Source organism: Hemitrygon akajei, chromosome 2 (genome assembly GCF_048418815.1).
Source record: "Hemitrygon akajei chromosome 2, sHemAka1.3, whole genome shotgun sequence".
NCBI lineage: Eukaryota > Metazoa > Chordata > Chondrichthyes > Myliobatiformes > Dasyatidae > Hemitrygon > Hemitrygon akajei.
Window position 1 is genome coordinate 43,131,411 of NC_133125.1, and position 23,693 is coordinate 43,155,103.

Genomic DNA, 23,693 nt, shown 5'->3' on the forward strand with positions numbered 1-23,693 from the left:
TCCGCGCGCTTGCACAGTGGTGCTCCGTTCAGACTGCCGAAGAAATAACACAATATAGGAAATGGTCCATTTTTTCCAAGATATTGCAGAGGCAGATTGGATATAGATAATTAAATATTTAAGCAAATATGTTTTCATCTGAATGAGCTCATTTGTTATAACTTGGGTTTAATGGATACTCTAAAGTGCTCTATTGTAAGTATTGACTTCGTACATCTGAGTGCAACGAAGGTCGCTTGATTTTCATTAATGTTTGTTTTCTTTCAATGTTTAAAATAAATAAAAACAGTTATTTCCAAAAATTCAAGTGTAGGACTGAATTCCTTCACTAAATTAACCGTGAATAAAAGCATATGTCTGTTTTCCATGTCAGATTGAAGAGGCTTGAAAGTTTTCCAGTACAATTTTAATGACATTGAACATGAAAAGGAAAACAAGCTTGCAGTGCATGTGTTTGAACCTGTTCGGCACGGTACTGAATGATTACACAGCGCAGTAAATGATGCTAAGTTTAAATGAAATAGCAAAAAACAAAACAACTATTTTAAAAAGAGCTTTAAAAGCTAACTTTGGAAATCATAGCTTCTGCAATGCTGATACTTTTGTAAAGCTGATGTATCATTTTCCTAGGCGATGGGAGTCTACATCTATGGGGAGTTGATGGTTAATGAAGATGCCAGACAGCAGCAGCTAGCGCACAGGTGTTTCGCCATGCTTAAAGAAGAGATGGATCCATCCTTGAAGAAGGTGGTGGCAGAAATGCTATTCTAGCCAAGTGAGAGCCAACAAGGTAATTCCACAGTGGCATATTCTAATAGTTTACCTTAACTTGAGCTCCTTACATTGCAGAAATTATTTGATTAATGCCTTGTTTAGTAATGGGAGTTGGGGTAGTAGGAGTGGAAACAGAGAAACTGACTTCAGGAACTTGCCTGAGTGCAGTATTTCTGGGTCTCACGTGCAAAAGGTTAGTGGATAATGTTCCTTGATTCAAAATTTCTGTTTTTATTACTGGATTAGAGCAGATATTACAAAGACATTGGGGGAATGGAATGGAATCTCTGCAGAGGGCAGTGCGGAAGGATAATTTAGTCCAGGTGATTGTAAGAACCAGTGGGTTGTTGGAGATAAAGATGCCAAATTAGGGAGAATGTTCAGATATAGGCCTTGTGAAAATGAGATATGGCTAGAAATTGGCAGTAAATGCAATAAGATAAAAACAAGTCTTTTCCGGTCAGGAAGTAATTTAAAAATCCTTGCAATTATTAAAGGAGTTGCAGCAGAGGTACTGGTTTAAAGGCATGAGTCAGCTGTCGAAGTGTGAGTTAAGACTGCTGAAGCTGGTATCTTTGCATAAAGTAATGAGCTGAGAAATCATGTTAAGATTCTTAATTATAAAATACCGAATTCATGCAGAGAATAGTAAATGTTTGTAGAGGATTTCTTATGCTACTTTTATTTTAGATACTATCCTACTCTCTCAATTAGCTGATCAAGAAACTTTGATAGACATTTGTTGTATCCTGGACATGGGGTCCTGTAATCTGTTCTGGTATTCTCTTTTAATTATTTTTACCCCCCCCCCCCCCCATTTTACTCTCTCATCCATCCTATTCTTTTTCACCAATATTTCTTCTTTGGGTTTTTCACTGGTAAGTTTGTTAATAGGTAGTTTAGTTTCTATAATTTTTGCCAGTAGTGTAGATACAATTGATTGATTATAAGTGCAACAAGAAGTTATCGGTTTCCCAGTTCACCATGAGAAATCATTGAAGAGGAGATTGGAGGTTTTGTCATGTAAATATGGGAAGTACTGCTTAGAGTCCAGAGACACACTATTTTAGGGTAGGCTGCCAAGATGGGGTCTGAACTTGGGGGATAGGTGAGGATATTCGTAGGAGAGACAAAATATGAAGAATGTGACTAGTAAAGGTGCAAGTAGGCATTGCTATTTTGACAAGTTTCATAGTTACCACTTCATTGCCATATCATTGTGATTAAATCCCTATTGTGGTGAAGTTTTGTCTGTGGTGCAAAAGTCAATTGACTGAATTTAGTAACAAACAAGAGAAAATCTGCAGATGCTGGAAATCCAAGCAACACACACAAAATGCTGGAGGAACTCAGCTGGCCAGGCAGCATCTATGGAAAAAAAGTACAGCCAACATTTCGGGCCGAGACCCTCGCAGGACTGGGGAAAGAAAAGATGAGTAGATTTAAAAGGTGGGAGAGGGGATAGAGAAGCACAAGTGATAGGTGCCTGGCCTGCTGAGTTCCTTCAGCATTTTGTGTGTGACTAAAATTATTTGTCAGTTTTGAATTGAGGACTTTTTTTGCAGACCTAAAATAAATATGGATAGCTCTTTTAAAAGAAGAAAGGACTGAAATATTCACACATGCAAGCAAGAGCAGCATAAGTAGCATTACTGTAAATTGCGAGTAATAAGGGAATAATAAGAACAAATGAATATGTATGAATAATAATAGACTGGGAGATAGAGATAAACAAAAAAACTGCCAGAGCAGAGTTAGTTTCCTTCACAAATACTGTAGCTCACTGGCTATACCCATAATTTCAGATTTATTTCAGATTTCCATCCAATTTTTTGTAAGTTATTATCTTCATAGTGTAAAATATTCTGATGCAATATTCTTCACAGATTTCCTAATGGTTTTTTGAAATATATTGTGCTAGAGTTTTAATGCCAAGAAGATTAAAAAAAAATCAGCTGTTCTCTGAATGCCACAGACATCCAGGAATTATGAAACAGACAATGAATAACTTTCTATTTTGTGTATACTTAAGTAGTCTTTTCTTGATGGAGCTTAATTCTGAGCTCAGCAGAGAAAGAAGTGATATTTTCTTTGATTACTTCATGCAGTCCTAGTGGATTGCATTTCCTAAAGTGCACTCCGTCAAATAGTTAGCTTTTGGATTCCTGCTTTTTTTAACCCTGCTTATCAACTAAGGAGTCTTCTTGATATGTCTTCAAATACGACCTTAATTAAGTGTTTTATTGAGATTTATAATCATTCACCATGACTTAAATATTTGGTTAAGAAGGTTATATTTGAATATTTGGCTATACCTTACTACTTCATTAGTGAGGATGATGGATTCTCTCATGTGAATCCTCTTCTTGAGCAGACCTTGTCTCTGAACAGAGATCCCTGCATGGTGCTATGGATTTTTGTTTGGTATGGAAAAAAGGTGAATATATTTTTTGCAAAGAGCATAAATTAGAGAGGCTGAAGATTATTTGATCTTCTAACATGTTTCTGAAAATTATATGTAGAATACTTGTATTCCTGTCAGGTTTATTAGGTAATAAACTGGTGACTAAAGACAAGTGTCCTCACAGAATCATTGTTTACAGTGAATACAGCATATTCCTGTATCACAATACTGTGTGTGTTCTTTCCCACTAACTGTGCAACCCACCGGGGAGGCAATACTGCGGTGCATAGGAGCACTGGGAGTCCTCACCTGTAACTGTAGACCCGATGAGATATCATGGCATCAGTTCCAACATGTGCAAAGGAAATCCTTCTGATTGTTTGCTTTTCTTTAATAGCTCATAACCTCTCAGAAGCATGAGATAAAAGCAAATTGAATAAAGTAAATGCTTATGTTTAAAATGTAAACAGTTTATTAAAATATAAATATAGCAAGCATTTGCTCTGTTACTGTGGCAGGAAGAGAAGCAGGAAATGTTACTGAATGGAATATGGAGCCAAGCTGCCATTCACAGCCCCTTGAACCTGTTTCCAACAACCACCACCACTATCCTAAACTATGTTCCCTTTACGTTTCATCGTTCTGTATCTAAATAAAGTTTAATTTTCTTGTGGGCATTCTGAACAAATCTGTAGAATAATAGCTATAACTGAATCAATGAAAGACCATTCAACTAGGGAATTCAACCAGAGTGCAGACTCTGCAAGTACAAAAAGAAGAGACAATAATAATAAATAAATGTAATGAATATTGAGAACATGAGGTGAAGAGTCCTTGAAAGTGAGTCCATTGGTTGTGGGAACATCTCAATGATGGGGCAAGTGAAGTTGAGTGAATTTATCCCCTTTGATTCAAGAGCCTGATGGGTGAGGGGTACTGACTGTTCCTGAACCTGGTGGTTTGGGTCCTGAGGCTCCTATACCTTCTTCCTGATGGCAACAGCTAAAAGGGAAGATGTCCTGTGTGGCGCGAGTCCCTCTGATGGAAGCTGCTTTCCTGTGACAGCATTTCATGTAGTTGGGAGGGCTTTACCCATGATGGACTGGGCCATTTATTACTCAGACCAAATTACCCATGAGAAAGCAATGGGTTGGAGCCTTTTCGATCTACTGAAGTCCACTTGATGGAGGTGCTCCCAAAGTTACCAGATTGAGGCCCAGCAGTGATTCATGGACGATGAGTGTGGTGTTTCAGTGTGTCTGTATTCCTTATCATTATGCTGGTAGCATGTGATGGTCCGTGAGCCTTGGTGAATAACTATTGTGCATTTTCCAGATGGTTCACACTGCACGTGGTGGAGGAAAGGATTGTCCGGTGTAATGAAGGGGAGATCTTGTGGATTTTTCTTATCTTTTTCCTTATGACTAAAAGCCCTTTGGCTCATTGTGTTTGTGCTGACTGATTTTCCTGTAACCTATTCTATGGCAAATGTCCATTAACTGTCCCCCAGTCTGCAGTTCCCCATCCACATCAGGGACAGTACACCGAACAGCTAACACAACTTTTTGAAGTGGAAGGAAATGCGTGCAGTCACACGGAGATTGCAAACTCCAAATAGAGTGAACGGTGGTCAGATGTAACTCTGGTTTGCTGGGTCTTTGAGACAATGGAATGATTTCTGTGCCGCTTTGGTAGATGGTTGAAGGCTACTGTTGATAGTATGTAACGACAAAAAGGTTGCTGCCAGAGAGATCTACTGATTCATCAGCTGAGAGACAACAGGAGAAGGTTTCTTGCACATATTGGATCTGATGCCATGAGTTCTCATGGGGTCTGAAGTTGAAGGTTTAGGCTCCCAGTGTCCCTGTCTACCACAGTATTGCTGCCTCTAGTGGGTTTGTCTTGTTGATGAGACAGAACTATGTGTAAACTGTGATTCTGTGAGGATGCCTATCACTTGACTGGACCATGGGATAGTTTCTCCAAATTAAGACACCAGTGCCCAGATGTTTGTGAGGGAGTTTCTCTAGGCAGGCCCAGGGGCCGCTTTACTAGATTCGGTGCATAGACGTATGGGAAAGCCAAAGGCAGCTTTATTCTTTCTCTGTTTAAATATAGTGCTGATGGTACAACAGAATAGGTTGGAGCTTACATCAGAAGCATTTAACAGTTAACTACAATGTTGAAATAACAACATGATACTTGGAAATCTTCAATATCATATTCAATAATTTAAAACTCACATGCATATTTTCCTAATTGGAAAATTTTAGAAAATGCTTTTCTCAAAATCAGTTGCAGTCAATAGAAGACGGTGTCCCGGGTCATCCTAGAGCATACTGTGTACAATAAATTAATTCCATTCAACTCATTTCATTCTATTAAGCTGAACTTGGAAGGTGCAGAAAACTCCTACAAACTATGATGATCAGTTAATATGTGCTTGGCATTGCAAGACTGCACCGAGTAATATTCTTGAATCTCCTGGGCAGAAAGGCTCCTTATTCAGACATTTCAATTCATTTAAAGAGTAGCACTGTCTTAACAGAACAGTCCTCCTCCATTATAGATTTTGTACTTCAATCTTTCTAACTTAGAAGCAATTGGTGTCAACTAAACTATGCTGACAGTAGCACTTGGTAGCAAGCTGAAAGCATTTACCATGGAATCAGAAAGAAGGAGATATACAGATGAAAGGGAATACAAAGGCAATTTTACTAAGTAGTTGGGAGAGAACTGAGAATGTGAGCTATAAAATCTACTCCTTATTAGAGGGCAGTCAGCATGTGATAAGTTTCCCAAGAACCACCCAAACTTAGCTTAATGACAAGCGATTGGAAACAGTAAAGGAGCAGAGGGTTGGTTTTTGGTCTGTGTCAGGACATTACCTTTAAATAATTAGCTTTCATCTTTGTTAAGCTGCGTCTATAATGTTAATGGCTCGATTAATGTGCCACACATCCCTTGCAATTACACTGTATATTTAATTATCATGAAAAGAATCCTTGAAATTTAATGTTAGTGGCTAGCTGTCAGTCTTACAAAATATTAATGTGGAAGAGATAATGTAACAGCATTTTAAATGAATTGAATTGACTTTATTACTCACATCCTTCATCCTTTATATACACAAGGAGTAAAAATCTTTATGTTACATCTCTGTCTAAATGTGCAATTTATAGTAATTTTAATAAATAGTAGGTACTACAGGATAGTCAATATAATGTAGTCATGGGTATACAGAGAGTAAAGGAGGGGGCTTAGGGCACAGCCCCGAGGGGCGCCTATGTTGAGGGGCAGAGGTGGGGGAGCCCACTCTTAGCATCTGCTGGCGATCTGACAGGAAGTCTAGGATCCAGCTACAGAAGGCAGGGTGAAGGCTAAGGTCTCTGAACTTCTTGTCGAGCCTGGATGAAATTATGGTGTTGAATGCTGAACTGTAGTCCAAGAACAGCATTCTCATCTAAGCATCCTTCTTCTCCAGATATGTAAGGACGGTGTGTAGAGCTGTGGCAATTGCATCTTCTGTCAACTGGTTGTGTTGGTTGGCGAATTGTAGCGGGTCCAGTTTGGGTGTTAGCAAGCTGCAGATGTAGTCCTTGACCAGCCTCTCAAAGCATTTGTTTATTGTTGAGGTGAGTGTGACAGGACGCCAGTCGTTCAGATATGTGGTCTTTTTAGGTACAGGGTCAATGGTGGATGTTTTGAAGCAGAAGAGCACTCCACACTTGAGAGGGAGAGATTAACATTTTAACAGCCAACTGTACCTGAAGCCATCACTTTATTTTCCAACACGTTGTATAGGTTGGAAATAAAATATTGTTTTCCCAGTGATGTGCATTAACTTGGTATCCTGTAATATTTCTGTGCCAATATGTCACGCACATTTTGTGCGGTGTGCTCAGTTAAACAGACTAAGAATATTTAATTCTTTGTAGATGAAGCCTGTTGATCGCTCCAAGAAATATTTATTTTAGGAGTCTGGGCAAGATTCAAATTCCAGAGATGAAAGCGACATGTAAGAACATACCATGTTATCCAGCCCTGCAGATCCCTAATTATTAATTTGGGCAGGTATAGCAGGCTGAAACAAGTGTAGGTATGTAAAACCTGAGCCCTTAGCACTTTTTAAAAAAGAATATGTTCAAATATGCAGTTTTTATCTGCTTATTCAAGGAACTGGAGAAGAATGTTAACATTAGTTATGAACTTCAGTGTACCAAGTTAATATGAAGCCCTTGTTTAACAAGTACCCAGATGTAATAAGTAAGCCAGTACCAAGAGTGATCCCGCACTTCTTGATCTTCAAAGGTTAGACTGATTTCCTGTTAAGTGAATTCAACCATTTAATAATACCTGTTCTTAATGCTTTCAAGCAGGTCCATGCAGAACAGATAAATGGTGTTGGCCTGGTACACTTAGCACACTGCAAACTTAGAAGGCAGCCACCATTGTGAGAACCACTTCTATTGCAAGTCTTTGCAACTGTCAATGTGAGAAGATTTTCAATTATTTTCCTTCTTATTGCTTGTATTTGAAGACATTGTTTTTGGATTAATATATGTTGTATTTTTAGACATTTAAAATTAACTTGCATAGTATTATTCATTATTATGAAATGTCCAAATGTTCACGTAATGTTCCTTATCAATTTTAGTGATACATTTTGCAGTATGGGCAATATTTAAGTATTGCCACAGTGATCTGTAACCCAGGACCAACCCAATGGTAAAGACACAATGCTTAATTATTCTTATTTGTTTACTAGTCCTGTATACTGAATATTGAAGAGTTTTAATTTGTTCACTGCACTGAAAATATTGAATTTTACAAATTTTACATCACAGTATGATCTACTCTGGATATAAATTAAATACATAACATACAGCAGCATATGTGTCTCCATTCTATCTGATTTGATAAACAGCTTAATTTGTATATTCCATAATTACACATCGGAATTAAAATGTATCCTTTGTGATATTCACCAAATGCACGATTTTGGAGCAATACACGTTGATTTTCTGATTTTCAGATTTGGCTCCTTTAACTTTTGCCTTTTCTCTTGAGGGCAGAAAAGAATTGTCAGACAAGGAATGCGGTGGTCAGCAACTAAATATTGCAATATGCTACTAAAATTCAGGACATACAGAGAGTCCCCCAAGGAAGGAAGGCACTCATTTTGATTGCAGTAACAAGACTTCTATGCTCACAGCAGTCTCACCATTTATCTTTCTGAAATTTTAGCCGAATATTTATAACCTTAGGATTCTAAGGGTTAACTATTCTGTGACATCTAAGAATGAATGGGAATCAGGACTTGATGTGCTTTTGAAGGAAAGGTGGTCCATTTCAATCCAGTGCTAGATTGCATCTGTTTTCTAGATTTATGATACCGTTTGCTCTTTGAAGTAACACATTTAGAACATAAATGCGGCTTGTGTTTTATGACCTTTTTATTTTCATTTTGAATTATTGTGAATTTATAATGCTTTGATATAAAAACTGAAGAGCAATGTGTTGAAGCATCAACTCAAAGCAAAAATGGTCTTATTTTATCTCAGCTTGAGGCTGTGGGAGAGTGAATTGTTTCCTTTAATCTTTCATGGCTTTAATTTACTTAGTATTGATGGACCCATAATTAACAGCCAAATTATACATGTTATTAAGAATTATTGACACCATGATGTCCTTAATATCTAAAACTACAATATCAGCCCAGGCTTAAGCCAGCTTTGCACATTTAGTTGGAGCTCTGGGGACCTATGGGTATCTGTGGGATTAGGAATGAATAGCAAGATTGAGCAAAATATGTGCCATTACTGCTGTCAAACTAACCTACCTATGTACAGTAAAACTTCAATGTGCTATCCATCGATTCAGTATTAGCTTAGCAGATGTTTTCTGTGCTCCCTTCCCATTCATCCTCTGCTCTCATTCGCCCTTACCAGCCATCAAATGCCAAGTTTCCACAGTCCTTGCCCACTCACCATGACTTCAGTTCCCCGGTTTCCGACTTTCACTGAAGCAATGGTTGTCACAGTTCATTCAAGCTCACCGGGTTAGTTTATTAAAGGCTATGGGTAAAGCCTAGGTAGTTCTAAGGTAGGGGCATGTTCGGCACAGCTTTGTGGGCCAAAGGGCCTGTATCGTGCTGTATGTTTTCTGTGTTTCTATTATAATAATGTGCAAAGTCAAAGTAAAAGTGAACTCAATAATGTGTGGGGCATTAATACAAACAACATCCAGTAGTTTGGATAATCTGCAACCAAAGTGCCATTCTGGCATGTCAATCCACGGTCTCCTCTACTGCCACAATGAGGCCACTCTCAGGTTGGAGGAGAAACCCCTCGTCGTCCATCTGCGTAGCCTCCAACCTGACGGCAATAACATCAATTTCTCCAACTTCTGGTATTTGTCCCCTGTTCCCCACTCTTTCCATTCCCCATTCTGGTTTCCCTCTTGTCTCTTCTCTTCTACTTGTCTTGTCACCCTTCCTTTAGGACCTCTCCTCCTCCTCTTTCTCCCATGGTCCATTCCCCTCTCTCATCAGGCTTCTCCTTCCATACTTTACCTTTTACACCTATCAGCTTCCAGCTTCTCTCTTCATTCACCTCTTCCCCACTGATCTACCTTCCCGCCCACCTAGCTTCACCTATCACCTTCAGTTTGTGCTCACTCCCCTCCCCTCACCTTCTCATACTGGCTTCTCTCCTTTTCAGTCCAGATGAAGGGTCTCAGCCTGAAACAAAGGCTCTATTCGTCTCCATAGTTGCTGCCTGACCTGCTGATTTCCTCCAACATTCTGTGTGCCCATTGTACTTGTGTAAGCACTCTTAACTTGTCATTTGATAGTTTTCTTGTTAAGTTTGCTTTCTATCCAATGTTTTGTAACTTCATTTTGCTGTCCTTTGCACTGAATGCCACAGATTACCTCGCACAATTTAAAAAAGCTTTTCCTCAAGATTATAATTTCATTTGAATTGAAATCTAGTATTTAAAACTTCGTGCTGCAATTACATTGAGATTCTTAATAAATCAGTCTAAGCAGGAAGCTCACGTTGTATTGACAGTTTATTTATTTAAAATAAATTCTCTTGATAAAAATATTTTTAAATCTACGTTTTTTAATGTGAGTATAGATTAATTTCTTTTGACCAAGCAATTATAATTATGTCATACTTTTGCATTAAATTACATTTTCTTTGGTATTAAATGGTGCAATTTAGACAATAATATGAAACTTTATAACATGAAAATCTTTGAAAAGCTGTTTCTTGAATTGCAGTAAAATCAAACTGAAATATTATATCAAAATGCCACTCTTTCAGGGATTGCTGATTCTCCAATTTGTATGACATCATGTTCATTACTTAAATTGTTTCATTGATGTAGACAGCTGTCAGTGTCCACTGCTGATTCTACTTAAAAAGGAACAAAGTAGAAATTAGTCAGTTGATGTTTTTTAAGTTACAGTAGTACATTATTTTTGGATCTTTGAAGCAGGAAGTGTGAGAGTTGCAATTTTTTTTTGAAAACTTGTGTACTTCAAAAAATTGTCTTGTATTTTAATGTTAAATATAAGGTTTATTTTCTCATTTGTTTTAGTTTAAACAGTAAGTTTTATAACAAATTGCTTATTTGTGTGTTATTTTTATCCATTGTGCAGTCTTCAGCTGAATGTTATTAATGAAGTATTTTGTTTGTATATGATTTAAATACAATTGCAGATTCATTTCCTTATGTATCATTTCCTATTCCTATTTAGTTTTGATGAAAGTGACCAAGTTGTGATATCTTGTAGGTTAAATTGATTTTTGGAATATCATTTCTTATACAACTGTTAATATTTGCTGATTTATGGATAATTAGATAAATTGTTTAAAACTAATTTCTAAGCAATAATGCAGTTTGATACATGTTGGTATGCAGTAAACATACATAATGTATTAGGAATTGTTTTGATTTGAACTGCAAAGTTTCCAAAAAGCAGAGCATTTTGTACCAGTTGTTTCGGTTGTTGCTGCATAATACATCAAGCGTGGATGGAGGAAGGGAGAGCCTGCAACTTTTCTTTCATGTTGTGGCTGAGTGGGTTCCTGGCATTCTGATTTGTGTCATGAGATTTTAAAAAAATCACATTGCCAGGGATTACCACATAGTCACTGCCTTTGCGACTGTTGTGGAAGCCACAGCAAACATACGAGTTCGAAAACTGACGAGGCTTAAGGGTGCTTATTTGCAACAAAGAAAGAAATACACCTTCGACAAAATGTCTCCCATGGATTAATTCATCCATCAAGCATGATCTTTCTGGCAAGGTGCAGAGCTTAGCTGATTGGTGAACAGTGACCTGTTTTGCTTTGTTCACAGTGGCTAAGTTCTGCACCTGAGGAAAAGGAATGACCAAATCAGTGCAAAAGTGTAGAACACTTCATTGAGATTTGCAGATATATCAAGCAGACTGGCATGATGATTTCTTAAGCATAACAGCTATTGTGGATTTAGTAATAAAGCATTTATTGTACCAAATTTTCTCTCTCTCTCAACCCATCCTCCATTTCCATCCTACACCATCCCTCTCCCCATCACCCCTTCCTGAAAAGTGTGCTCACCCACCTTCATGATTCCTTACTTAAATGTAATGGTGCTGTTGTGTCTTAGCATAATTCTTCTAAATCATCCCACAAGTATGCATACAGCCACTGAATAATGATAAGGAGTGGGAATTCTGGTGGCTGCTGATGACATGTTTTGTCAGTGGAAGGAAGACTACATCTAAATTAATTCTGACAGACTTAGCAAGCTAAACTCTGCTCAGGTAAACTCGTAGCACTTCAGGTCACCATTAGTGATTGAAAAGCCTGATTCATTAACTTAAATTGCAGGAAATCTGATTTCTAAGATTATGTCCATAACCGATGTTATATAAACTGGTGTATTATTATCTGGTTGTTGCTGATTTATTTTCTATCACCTCACTCTTTCTTTCTCTTTCTTCTCCCATCTGAACCACAGCTTAACCTCAAATTTGATTTTCAAATCTTCTCTTTTTTTTAACTGTCAGAAATACAGTATATCCAGAATCTTCCAAACAACAAGTGGGTAATAGAGGCGATTGACAACTAATTTTCCAAAGCTAGCACTTTCAGGAATTTTGCCTGCAGCAGTGAAAAAAAATAAACTGACCTGGGTTGACTTCCAACAGGTTCTGAAACTACAGAGATGTGGCACTTGTCAGTTGAACCAGCTATGTAGCAGACCCGCAGCCGGCAATTACAAAGAAGGTCAGCTAAGAGTGTGCAGTATTCCCAGACAGCTGTCTTAGTGCTTTGGAATGCATTAAGACCGCCAGTTGAGATCAAGCATGCTTTTGAGTTGTGAAGGAAGTGCCTCAGTTCCTTGGAGAGATAGAGAGATGCCCTTCAGCGCACACCAGCCAGGGGTAACAGAATGATGAGGTCCTGCTGGGTTCCACAAAACATTGTGCGTAAAGCGAATTTTTCAGAAAAACAGAGGGATGAAAGGAGAAAAATGATAACATTAGAAGACCAGACACTGTGTTGGGAACTGAGTGGGAACAGGACAGCCTCGAACGAGGGAAGTTATCACTTTCACTTCCCCTTTTGCCTAAATTCAGCTGTGTGTGTCTCTCTCTCTCTCTCTCTCTCTCTCACTCACTCTCACTCTCACTCACTTGAGCACCGTTTGTCATTGATCAGCGTGGCACCATAAGAGAAAGTCCTGGGGATTAGTCATCATCATTGGCTTTTGGTACATGTGTGCTCCATTGATCAAGTTGCCAATGTCTCAACAGTATATGATCAGCACTCCCTGTGGAAATACATACATCTTGATGCAGTGCCCTGTTACATCAACCCACTCCTGCTTCCGGTGGACTCATCCATCTGACGGAGCTTGGATAACCAACTACAGCATTACTCATTGCTACTATTCAGTGGTTTTCCTTTTATTAGTCTCCAGGATACAATATCTGTCTCCATCTGATGGACTGCACATTTTAATAGGAGCGGATTTTGCATCCATCCTCTTTATATTTTCTGACATAGAGAATCTATGTCAACAGATGAAAACCTTATTACCTGTCACTTGACTTTAGTGAAGTACGAATATCTGAACAAGTACACAGTAGACAAGAATAATATTATGGTTCTCATCTAAGGAATTATTTCAGTAATTGCTGATACATAAATTGCTCTTGAGGGCAGTAAAGATGCCAGCTGACTTTTGTAAGTTACTGTAGCAACTGATCTGTATAAAAGTAATTAAATTACAACCATTGTTGACATTGCCAATCTTAATGTTGTACAATGTATGCTGTTCAACTGCTGCATAGTCCCAGTCTCCCCATCTCTGAAAGTGGAGGATACTAAAGCTCCACTATTTTCCAGTTCCTTTTCACATTTATAGGTTTGAAAATGCATAGAAAGGAACCCTGGTTTTTCCCCTAGTGTTGTGTGCTCTTGCTTGCAAAGAGGGTAGAAGCAAATCTGTGGATAGCAATGATGTTGTCAGCTCAGCCAGTGGTAGAAGTGCATTTGGAAAGAGTTGCTCTTAAGAAGCATGAGATTTAATCAAGATCGTCGTAAGTGGAGTTAGTCTTAATGGATAAATGGAAATTTTAGCAGTTGTTTAGTAAAATAAAGTTGAGCACAATCAAGGAGACACGGGATTGCTTGGAGGAAGAGAAAATTTAAAAGAAATAGAAGCGACAGTTGGCTCATTTTGCATGCCACAGTCCCACGGAGACAGTGGATTGTGCGTAATTAGGCAACTGGCATGGGCTAATAAAATAAAAGTTATGTTTAAGTGGAGCAACCATTGTGTGAGTGGGGAGTTGACGCTTTGGTTCATTAAGGCTTTGGCGAGAAGAGGCTAGGCTGTAGGCAAATTTGTTTTGTTATTTATTCTTTCCTTATTTCTTGCGCCTTTAGAGCAGCGGAGGTGCCAGACAGGGTACTGGAATGCTGCTTTTGCCAAATGGAGAAAGGTAGGGAGACCTCCAGTGTCCCTGATGACTGCACCTACAAAAAGTGCATCCAGCTGCAGATCCTGTCACACTATGTTAAGGAGTTGGAGCTGGAACTGAATGAATTCTGGATCATTCAGGAGGCTGAAGGGGTTGATAGACAGGACATAGAGGGAGGTAGTTACACCCAAGGTGCAGGACTAACTGGGTGGCTGTCAGTAGGGGGAAAAGGGAAAGGCAACCAATGCAGAGTACCCCTGTGGCCATTCTGCTCAGCGGCAGGTATCCTGCTGGGTGGATGACCTAGCAGAGGAAGGCCACAGCAGTCCGGTCTCCGGCACTGAATCCCGACTGCTCTGGCTCTGTGGCTCAGAAGGGAAGTGGGGAGAAAAGGCAAGCTGTAGTGATAGTGGATTCCTTGATTATGAGAACCTAAAAGGAGGTGGTTTGGACAAGAATTAAATTCCTGGATAGTAGGTTGCCTCCCAGATTCTAGAGACAAGGGACATCTCTGTTCGAGTCCACAGCATTTTTAAGTGGGAGGGTGAGCAGCCAGAGGTCATGGGCCACCTTGGTACCAATGACATGGGTAGGAAGAATGATGAGGTTCTGGAAAGTGAATTCAGGGAGTTAGGGGCTAAGTTAAAAGAAAGGACCTCCAGGGTTGGAATCTCAGGATTGCTATCCATGCCACACGCTAGTGAGACCAGAAATAGGAAGATTATACAGTTTAATACGTAGCTAATGAGTTGGTGTAGGAGGGAGGGCATCAGGTTTTTGTATCATTGGGCTCTCTTCAAGGGAAGTTAGGACATGTACAGAGGGGATGGCTTATGCCTGAACTGGAGGACTAATATTCGAGCGGGAAGGTTTGTTAATGCTACATAGTGAGGTTTAAACTAGAGTTGCATACTCTCGTACTGTAAAAGCTGGATGGAAAAGTTTGTTAAATATGCTCAGGAAAGTTTCTTTAATGAGTACATAGAAGTCCCAGCTAGAGAGAGTGTGATTCTAGATCTTCTATCAGGGAATAAGACAGGGCAAGTGACAGATGTTTGTGTAGGGGAGCACTTTGCATCTAGTTATCATAGTACTATTATTTTCAAGGTAATCATGGAAAAGGATAGGTCTAGTTCTCGGGTTGAGATTCTAAATTGGAGAAGGGGCAATTTTGATGGCATCTGAAAGGATTTGTGAAGTGTGGATTGGGACAGGTTGTTTTCTAGTAAAGGTATACTTGGTAGGTGGGAAGTCTTCGAAAGTGAAATTTTGAGAGTATGGAGTTTGTATGTTCCTGTCAGGAAAAAAGCAAAGACCACAGGTTTAGGGAACCTTGGTATTTGAGAGATACTGAGGCCCTGGTTATGAAAAAGAAGGTGCATAGCTGCCATGGGCAGGCAGGAACAAATGAGGTTCTTGAGTGTAAAAATATAAGAGAACACTTGATATGAAATTCAGGAGGACTAAAAGAAGTTATGAGTTTGCTCTAGCAGACAAGGTGAAAGAGAATTCAAAAGAGATGTGGGGTGGTCTTTATGATTCTATATGTAATCTTGTGCTGGACACAAGAGTCTAATGATATGAGGCAAAGCAGCAGTGAGGTCATGGATCCTATCCAGATTACAGAGCAGGAGGTGCTTGCTATTTCAAGGCAAATTATTTCTGAAAAATCCCAAGGGCCTGATACTGTGTTCCCTCTGACCCTGTGGGAGGCTAGTGCAGAAATTGCAGGGCCCTAGCAGAGAGTTAAAACATGGGCCAATGCTGCTGGGACACAACCCAGGGCCTGATCAGCCCTGGCTGGGTCACCTGGGCGAGAGTAACTGATGTTGAAAGAACTGAAATACCCGATGACCCCTGGTTATATCACTGATGTGTCCCAGTGCATCCTAGATATATATTGGCATCAAAACATTCTTAGCCATGGATGAGGTGCTGGAGGATAGTAATGTTGAATAAGCCAGGAAATTATAGGTTAGTGAGCCTGACATCATTAGTGGGAAAGTTATTGGAAGATAATTCTAAGCGACTGTGTGAGTATGAGTGTATGGGTAGACAGAGATTGATCAGAGATGGTCAACGTGGCTTCATGCGTGGTAGGTTCTGTCTAATCAGTCTTACAGAGTTTTTCAAGGAAGGGTGATGAAGGCAAGACAGTGGATGTTGTCTACATGGACTACAGTGAATTCAGTGTGTTAGGGTCTAAGTTAAAAGAAAGGACCTCCAGAGTTGGTCAAGGAGGTTCGGTTGCTTGATATTCCAGGTGAAGTAGTAGATTAAATTTGGCATTGTCTTTGCGGAAGAAGCCAGAGTGATTGTAGATGGTTGCCTCTCTGACTGGTGGTCTTTGATTAGTGGTGTGCCGCAGTGATCAGTGCTGGGTACATTGTTGTATGCCATTTACACTCATGATCTGGATGATAATATGGTAAACTGGATCAACAAATTTGCAAATAACACCAAGATTGGAGGTGTAGTGGACAGTGAAGACGACTATCAAAGCTTGCAGCAGGATCTGGATCAGCTGGAAGTTAATGCAGACAAGTGTGATGTGTGCACTTTGGGAAGATCAGGTCTTACACATTGAGCAGTAGGGTACTGAGGAGTGGTAGAACAGAGATATCTGGGAACACAGATCCATAATTCCTTGGAAGTGACATCACAGGTAGATTGTAAGGAAAGTTTTGGCACATTGGTCTTCATAAATCTATTGAGTACAGGAGTTGGAATGTTATTTTGAAATTGTATAAGACATTAGTGAGGCCTAATTTGGAGTATTGTGTCCAGTTGTGTTCACCTACATGCTGGAAAGCTATAAATAAGATAGAAATATTGCAGAGAAAATTCACAAGGATGTTGCCGGGACTTGAGAACCTGCGTTTTAGGGAAACGTTGAGCAGGTTAGGACTTTATTCCCGAGAACATTGAAGATCAAGGGGAGATTTGATAGAGGGATACACAATTATGAGGGGTATAGAATGGCCTTTTTCAATGAAGTTGGGTGAGGTGAGAACTAGAGGCCATGGATTAAGGATGGAAGATGAAATGTTTGAAGGGACCATGAATAACTTTTTGACTTGGGGGGTGAATGTGGAATGAACTGCCTGCACAAGTGGTGAATGCAGGGTCAACTTCAAGGGGCATGGAGGGCTTATGGTCCAGGTGCAGGTTGATGGGATTTAGCACTGACTAGATGGGCTGAAGGACCTGAATAGACCTGTGTAGTGGTCTATGACTCTATTTGTTCATGGTAATGTGATGGAGTGTGTTTAACAAGCCACTAATGACAGAGTAATAAACCCATGGGATTCTGCAGATGCTGTAAATCCAGAGTAACACATACAAAATGCTGAAGGAACTCAGCAGGTTGGGCAGCATCTAAGGAAATGAATAAACAGTCGTGTTTTGGGTTGAGAACCTTTATTAGATTTGCACTGCAAGATTTGGATAAATAGCCATATATACAATATATGTCCACCTTCCCTGATTAACTAGGTAATTAAATAAGTTATTGAAAATAATTGTTCTGATGTCCTTGGTCTCCATCAGCCATCTCTTAGCAAAAGCAGCAGAAGGGGAAACAACTTTGACTGTTCACTTGCCCATCAGTTCTTTATGAGCGGTATCATTGAAAATGAACCAGAGACTTTTTCATCTGGAATCAGTACGACACTTCGGTTTCTCATATTTTCAACTCTTAACTTCTAATCCCATTTTTGGATTGATTCTTCATACACTGAAGCTGATGCTGCATCTTTTGGTAGTTGACAAACTTTTTTGCATTCATTGAACGTTAAACCTGCAAGGAAAATGTTAAGACAGCAGTTTTTTTTTTTAACTTTCAGCTTTTCATATGATATGCAGGAGGCGGGTACAAGGGTGACTGTCAGAGGGAAAGGAAATGGACAGCCAAAGCGAAGTATCTCTGTGGCTATTCCTTTCAATAACAAATATACTGCTTTTAATACTTTTAAGGGGCACAGTCTACCTTGGAGTGCTGCAGAGAAGAGGACTGCAGTCATGATAGGGGATTTCATAGTTGGAGTAGACAGGAGATTCTGTGAATATGGAAGACACCCAGGTGACATTTTGCCTCCCAGTTGCCAGGATCAGGGGCATCTTGGATCAGGCCCACAACATTCTAGAGAGAGAGGGCCAGAAGTTTTGGTATGCATTGGTACCAAAGACATGTAGGGATGCAGTGAGAGTGTTAGGAAGGACAGCCAGATGATAGGGCAAAATTGCAGGATGAGTGTAACATGGGGTCAAAAAGGGTGACGAATATAGGACTGAAGGTGTTATATTTGAGTGCATACAGTATATGGAATAAGGTAGATGATCTTGTACTGCAGTTGAGATTGGTATGATGTGCACATCACTGGGTCGTAGCTGAAAGAAGATTATAGCTGGAAGCTTAACATCCAAGGATACACATTGTATCAAGAGATCCGGCAGGTTGGCAGAGGGGGTGGCATGGCTGTGTTGGCAAAAAAAAAAAATCATCCTTAGAAAGATATGTCATAGAATTAGAAGGTACAGAATCCTTTTGGATAGAGTTCAGAAACTGCAAGTGTTAAAAAGACCGTGATGGGAATTATATACAGGCCATCATATGGTGACCAGGATGTGGGCTACAAATTACAACTGGAAACTGAAAACATATATCAAAATGGCAGTGTTAAGATGGTCTTGTGGGATTTCAGTATGCAGGTAGATTGGGAAAATAAGGTTGATACTGGGATCTCAAATGTGAGAATTTGTAGAATACGTACAAGATAGCTTTTTAGAGTAGCTTGTGGTTGTGGTCACTAGGGGAAAGGCTATTCTTGATTGGGTGTTGTGTATTGAACTGGATTTGATTAGAGAGCTTAAGGTGAAGGAACCTTTAGGAGCCAATGATCATGATAGATGTCACCCTGCAGTTTGAAAAGGGGAAGTTAAAGTCAAATTAATCAATATTACAGTGGAATAAAGGAGGTATGAGAGAGGAGCAGGCCAAAGTTAAATGGAAGGGACCTTAGCAGGGATGACGTCAGAACAGTAATGGCTTGAGTTTCTGCAAGGAATTTGGAAGGCACAGGATAGATGCAACCTTAAAGAGAAGTAGTATTCTACAGGCAGGATAATGCAACTGTGGCTAACAAGGGGAATCAAAAGCAACATAAAAACAAAAGAGAGGGCATAAAATAGAACAATAATTAATGGGAAGTTTTTAAAGACCAAGCAGAGGGCATCCAAAAAAAGTCATAAACAGGGAAAAGATGAATTATGAAGGTAAGCTAGCCAATAATATCAAAGAGGATATCAAACTTTTTTTCAGATATATAGAGAGGGAAGAGTAGATATCAGAGGGCTGGAAAATGACACAAAAGGCAGCGATGGGGAACGTGGAATGGTGGATAAACAAAATAAATACTTAGCATGTGTCATCAGTGTGGAAGACACCAGCAGTGTGCCGAAAGTTCGGGGAGCAGAAGTGAGTGTATTTGCTATTACTAAGGAGAAGGAGCTTGGGAAGCTGAAAGATCTGAAGATGGATAAGTCAATTGGACCAGATCAGGGATTTTTTTTGCCAGAGGGTAGCAAATCTATGAAATTCATTACCACAGGTGGCTGTGGAGGCCAGGTCACTGGGTGAATAAGGTTGAGAGGGGAAACTGGATCAGTCATGATGAAATAGCAGAGCAGACTCAATGGGCTGAATGGCCTAATTCTGCTTCTATCTTTATTATGGCCTTAGGATATCAGACTGATCTGCTAATGTTTATCCAAAGTAAATACTCCACCGTACAGCTATCTTCCTTCCTGATGGACTATGAAATCAAGAACTCATCTCCTGTTATCCATGATTTCAAATGATAAATTTGTGGTTGAGTTTACTCCATCTGAAAGGTCCAGATTATGTTTTGGGATGGCTTCTTGCAGGTATGGCAAAATGTAACCTGTAACTCTGCCTGCATTTGACCAAAACTAATGAAGCTGTAAAGGACTGCTAACTGGCTGAAAGCAGGGCCAGAAGGATTCAAAGGATCTTAAAGGAAAATTAAATCTATATATTGTCTGCACTGTATTGTTCCAGTTCCTATGATATTGTATTAATACTTCCATTTTAGATATTCTTCAACGTCCTCTATCTGTTCAATCCATTCCAAGAAGTGGACCTGATCTCTTGTGCCTACTGAACTGATATCAGTTACAATATCACACACTGGCTCAGTTCAGCAGGAACAGGAGTCAGGCCCAATGTCAGGCACATTGTGGAGGGATTGTGAACATTAAAGAAAAAGCAGTGGAAAGAGAAGCAATTATAGCCTCCTTGGTCTAATAGAGATTCATACTGGATCCCCAAACTAAACCATCATTTAATATTGTCCTTGTTTTGAAACCCTTAAGTGTAATAAGCCTTCCTCTGAATTCATTAGGGACTTCTTAAAGATTAAAAACTTTTTAAAAAGGGTATTGTCAGTGCCAGCATTTGTTGCCCATCCTTAATTGCTGTTCTGGCGATGGGGAATTCCACAATGTTTTTAGGTAGCAAGTTCTTGAATTTGGTTATAATAAGTGATAAAATTCAGAGTGTAGATGATTACATTTTAGTGCATTTCAATATGTTGCTTACTATGAAATAGTTACACCATTGGTGATTAATCAGCATATTTATACTTCAGGGTAAAGTGGATAGACCATTTGATAGAAGTTTCATTCCTGCAATATATTTTAAGGAAAACAATGAAAATTTTGTATAACTTCCTTTCTCCGAGGAAATGGAAATCATTTTGTTGCTCGAGCCAATGACATCACCTGTAATCCAATTCCATCCATCCTATTTTCATAATTATGTTAAAACTGTATTGATTTAAACCAGAATCTGCTTTTGAGATATAACTTTGCATCTCTACCAGCCATTGTGTGAAGTTTTTAAAAATTTCTCCCCTGAATGGCATTGCTGAACTTAACATAATCTCTAATCCATGCTCCCTACTGCTGACCAGACCTCAAAGCAGGTCAATAAATTGTTTTAATGAGCTTTAATTGTATCTAAGCTCTTCTGTGGAACTTTCAACAGGGGTTTTAGAAAATGCACATCAATCATGTCGATAGGCAGTCTCCTATCTACAACGTTTCATTCTTACAGAAAACTATCAGCTTATTTGACTTGAAATGTAAACTTTACAAATCTAAGCTCCCGAATGAGATCACGTTTTTGGAAAAATTGGAAGGAGCAGGCTTGAGAGAGTGCTCTTCAAACAGTTGATGGACTGCATTGAATTTCATTGTGATGTGCTGTACTACTTTTTCCTGTAGTGCCTGCAAACTCTTGCTTATTTGTATTGTTTCTACCTCAGGTTTGTATTCAGGTCTTGGAATTTCTCCATCTTTATTGCCACTATTTTTTTACTGATTTCTTTAATTCATTGTTTGTTTCATGAAAGGTCTGGTATGATGTCTTCTGTGCGAATGAATATAAAATATTAATTGGAAAGTCTGACATTTTTATATAGCTACCTGTTCTATTAGCCTTCTAATATTCATCTTTACATTTAGGTAATACTGGGATAAATTGAAGCTTCCAATGTATTTAGTTTTCTTTCTCTGAGTTTTTGTAAGAATACAGGTGATCTACCTTTACAACCATTTGGTTAATGGAAATTCAACCTAATGGAATTCACAAATCACTACCAAAAAAAACCTGAGATGCAGAATAAAAGCTGACTAATGGAATTTATTGGGGGGAAAAACAAGTAAACAGGAAATGCAAAAGCAACAACAAATTTGATTTTATTTTTAGTTAATATTGTGGGGCAGTAAGATTTGGATATGACATCACTATAGCAATTGCTTGGGCCGTTGCAGGTAAGTCAGAGAAAGTGCACCACAAGTGAAGAGTGCTTTAGCTGTGATTGCTAATCCAATAGATGCATGAACATCCCATCCAAGTCTTATTGCCATTACATGGTATTCAGTGGGGGTTTGCATTAAAGAAAATTGCGATACAGACTGTTCTAATTTGGGGGTTACCTTTAGTAGTTTTGGCACTCTACAGTGATTGGTAGTTTGTCGGTGTAAAAATGTACACTTTTATCAAAATTTAGTGTTCTACTCACAGTTCAGGAAATTGTTCATTTCCAACCATTTAAAAAGTACACTTCTGGCAAAATGGGTATGGAAACACCAATGCCCTTGAACAGAAAAGCCTACAGAAAGTAGTGGATACTGCCCAGTCCATCATTGATAAAGCCGTCCCTACCATTGAGCAAATCTACAAGAAGTGCTGTTGCACGAAAGCATCATCCATCATCAAGGACCCTCATTATCCAGGTCATGCTCTCTTCTCATTGCTACCATCAGGAAGAAGGTACAGGAGTCTCAGGACCCACACCACCAGTTTCAGGAACAGGTATTATCCCTCAGCCATCATCCTTTTGAGCCAGAGGGGATAATTTCACTCAATCCAACACTGGATTTTTCCCACAACCTATGGTCTCACTTTCAAGGACTTCATCTCATGTTCTTGATATTTATTACTTATTCATTTATTTTTTTCTTTGTATTTGCAGTTTGTTGTCTTTTGCACATTGATGTTTGTCCATCATGTTGGGTGTAGTCTTTTATTGATTCTATTGCTTCTTTGTATTTACTGTGAATGCCTGCAAGAAAATGAATCTCATTGTTGTAAATAGTAATGTACTTTGATAATAAATTTACTTTGAACTTGAAAAATAACGGAATGGAAAATGTTAGTGTACAGCCTCTTGTCACTATCCAGAGTACAAGATAAAAGTGTAAATAGGCAACATAAATTTCTTTATTTAAGTAAGGTTGTATCACACAGGAAAATGAAAGCCGATAACTCCTTTCAAAGCAGCACAGAGGTCTAATCATGTTTTTTTAACCCTTTTTGTCAGCATCTGACATTGACTGGGTTACAATTTGTTTTAAGTCAATATTGTTGTTGGTTTCAGAATCAAGATTGTTATAAACAGAAGAGACTCTGCAGATGCTGAGAATCTTGAGCAACACATAAATTACTGGAGGAACTCAGCAACTCAGGTAGCATCTGCCCCTTCCCTTCAAGTCCTAATGAAGGGTCTCAGCCTGAAACATCGACTATTCTCCTCCATAGATGGTCTGACATGCTGTTCCTCCAGCATTTTGTGTATGTTGCTCCGGATTACTTAAAGCTTGTGTGCTTTATTTTTACATTTGCAGAGAATATCTTCCATAATTTCTTACAACCTGGTGTATTAGTACAAATGTTCAAACATCTACAAAAAAAATGAAGTAATCATTGGACTATAGTTGCATTTTCACGATTCTTTGGCTTGCAGAAGCTGAGTTTGTAGGAGTTCAATGTTGATGTGCGCCATTCTGTCTTCCAAACTGCCGCATTTTGTGTTCTGTAATCTGTGCGCCGTACTAACCAACAGTTGAGAAATTCCATCCAAGCAGTCTCCACCTAGGGTGAACTTCAACAGTGAGAGCACATAATTACACATGATGTCTTATTTCATTATTTTTCCTCCC

General features: G+C 39.1%; 2 protein-coding genes across 6 annotated transcripts in view; one reads left to right on the top strand and one right to left on the bottom strand.

Moving 5' to 3' along the window:
* aopep (aminopeptidase O (putative)) overlaps positions 1–10,285 on the top strand; it is a 218,363-nt gene extending 208,078 nt beyond the window's left edge. For 2 of the 3 annotated variants that reach the window (XM_073071267.1, XM_073071285.1), the window contains 2 exons: positions 631–790; positions 7,555–10,285. In XM_073071267.1, the coding sequence (XP_072927368.1) occupies positions 631–771 (141 nt within the window). In that variant the 3' untranslated portion in view covers positions 772–790; positions 7,555–10,285. The remainder of the gene's footprint in view (positions 1–630; positions 791–7,554) is intronic. The other variant, XM_073071275.1, reaches the window with a different exon arrangement.
* Positions 10,286–21,873: 11,588 nt separating this feature from the next.
* Positions 21,874–23,693, bottom strand: part of fancc (FA complementation group C) — a 180,359-nt gene continuing 178,539 nt past the window's right edge. The window contains exons 15-16 of one of the 3 annotated variants that reach the window (XM_073071337.1): positions 23,591–23,635; positions 21,874–22,816 (exon numbers count right to left, since the gene is read on the bottom strand). In XM_073071337.1, the coding sequence (XP_072927438.1) occupies positions 22,787–22,816; positions 23,591–23,635 (75 nt within the window). In that variant the 3' untranslated portion in view covers positions 21,874–22,786. Of the gene's footprint in view, positions 23,636–23,693 lie in introns of all 3 variants that reach the window. The other 2 variants (XM_073071347.1, XM_073071329.1) reach the window with 2 other exon arrangements.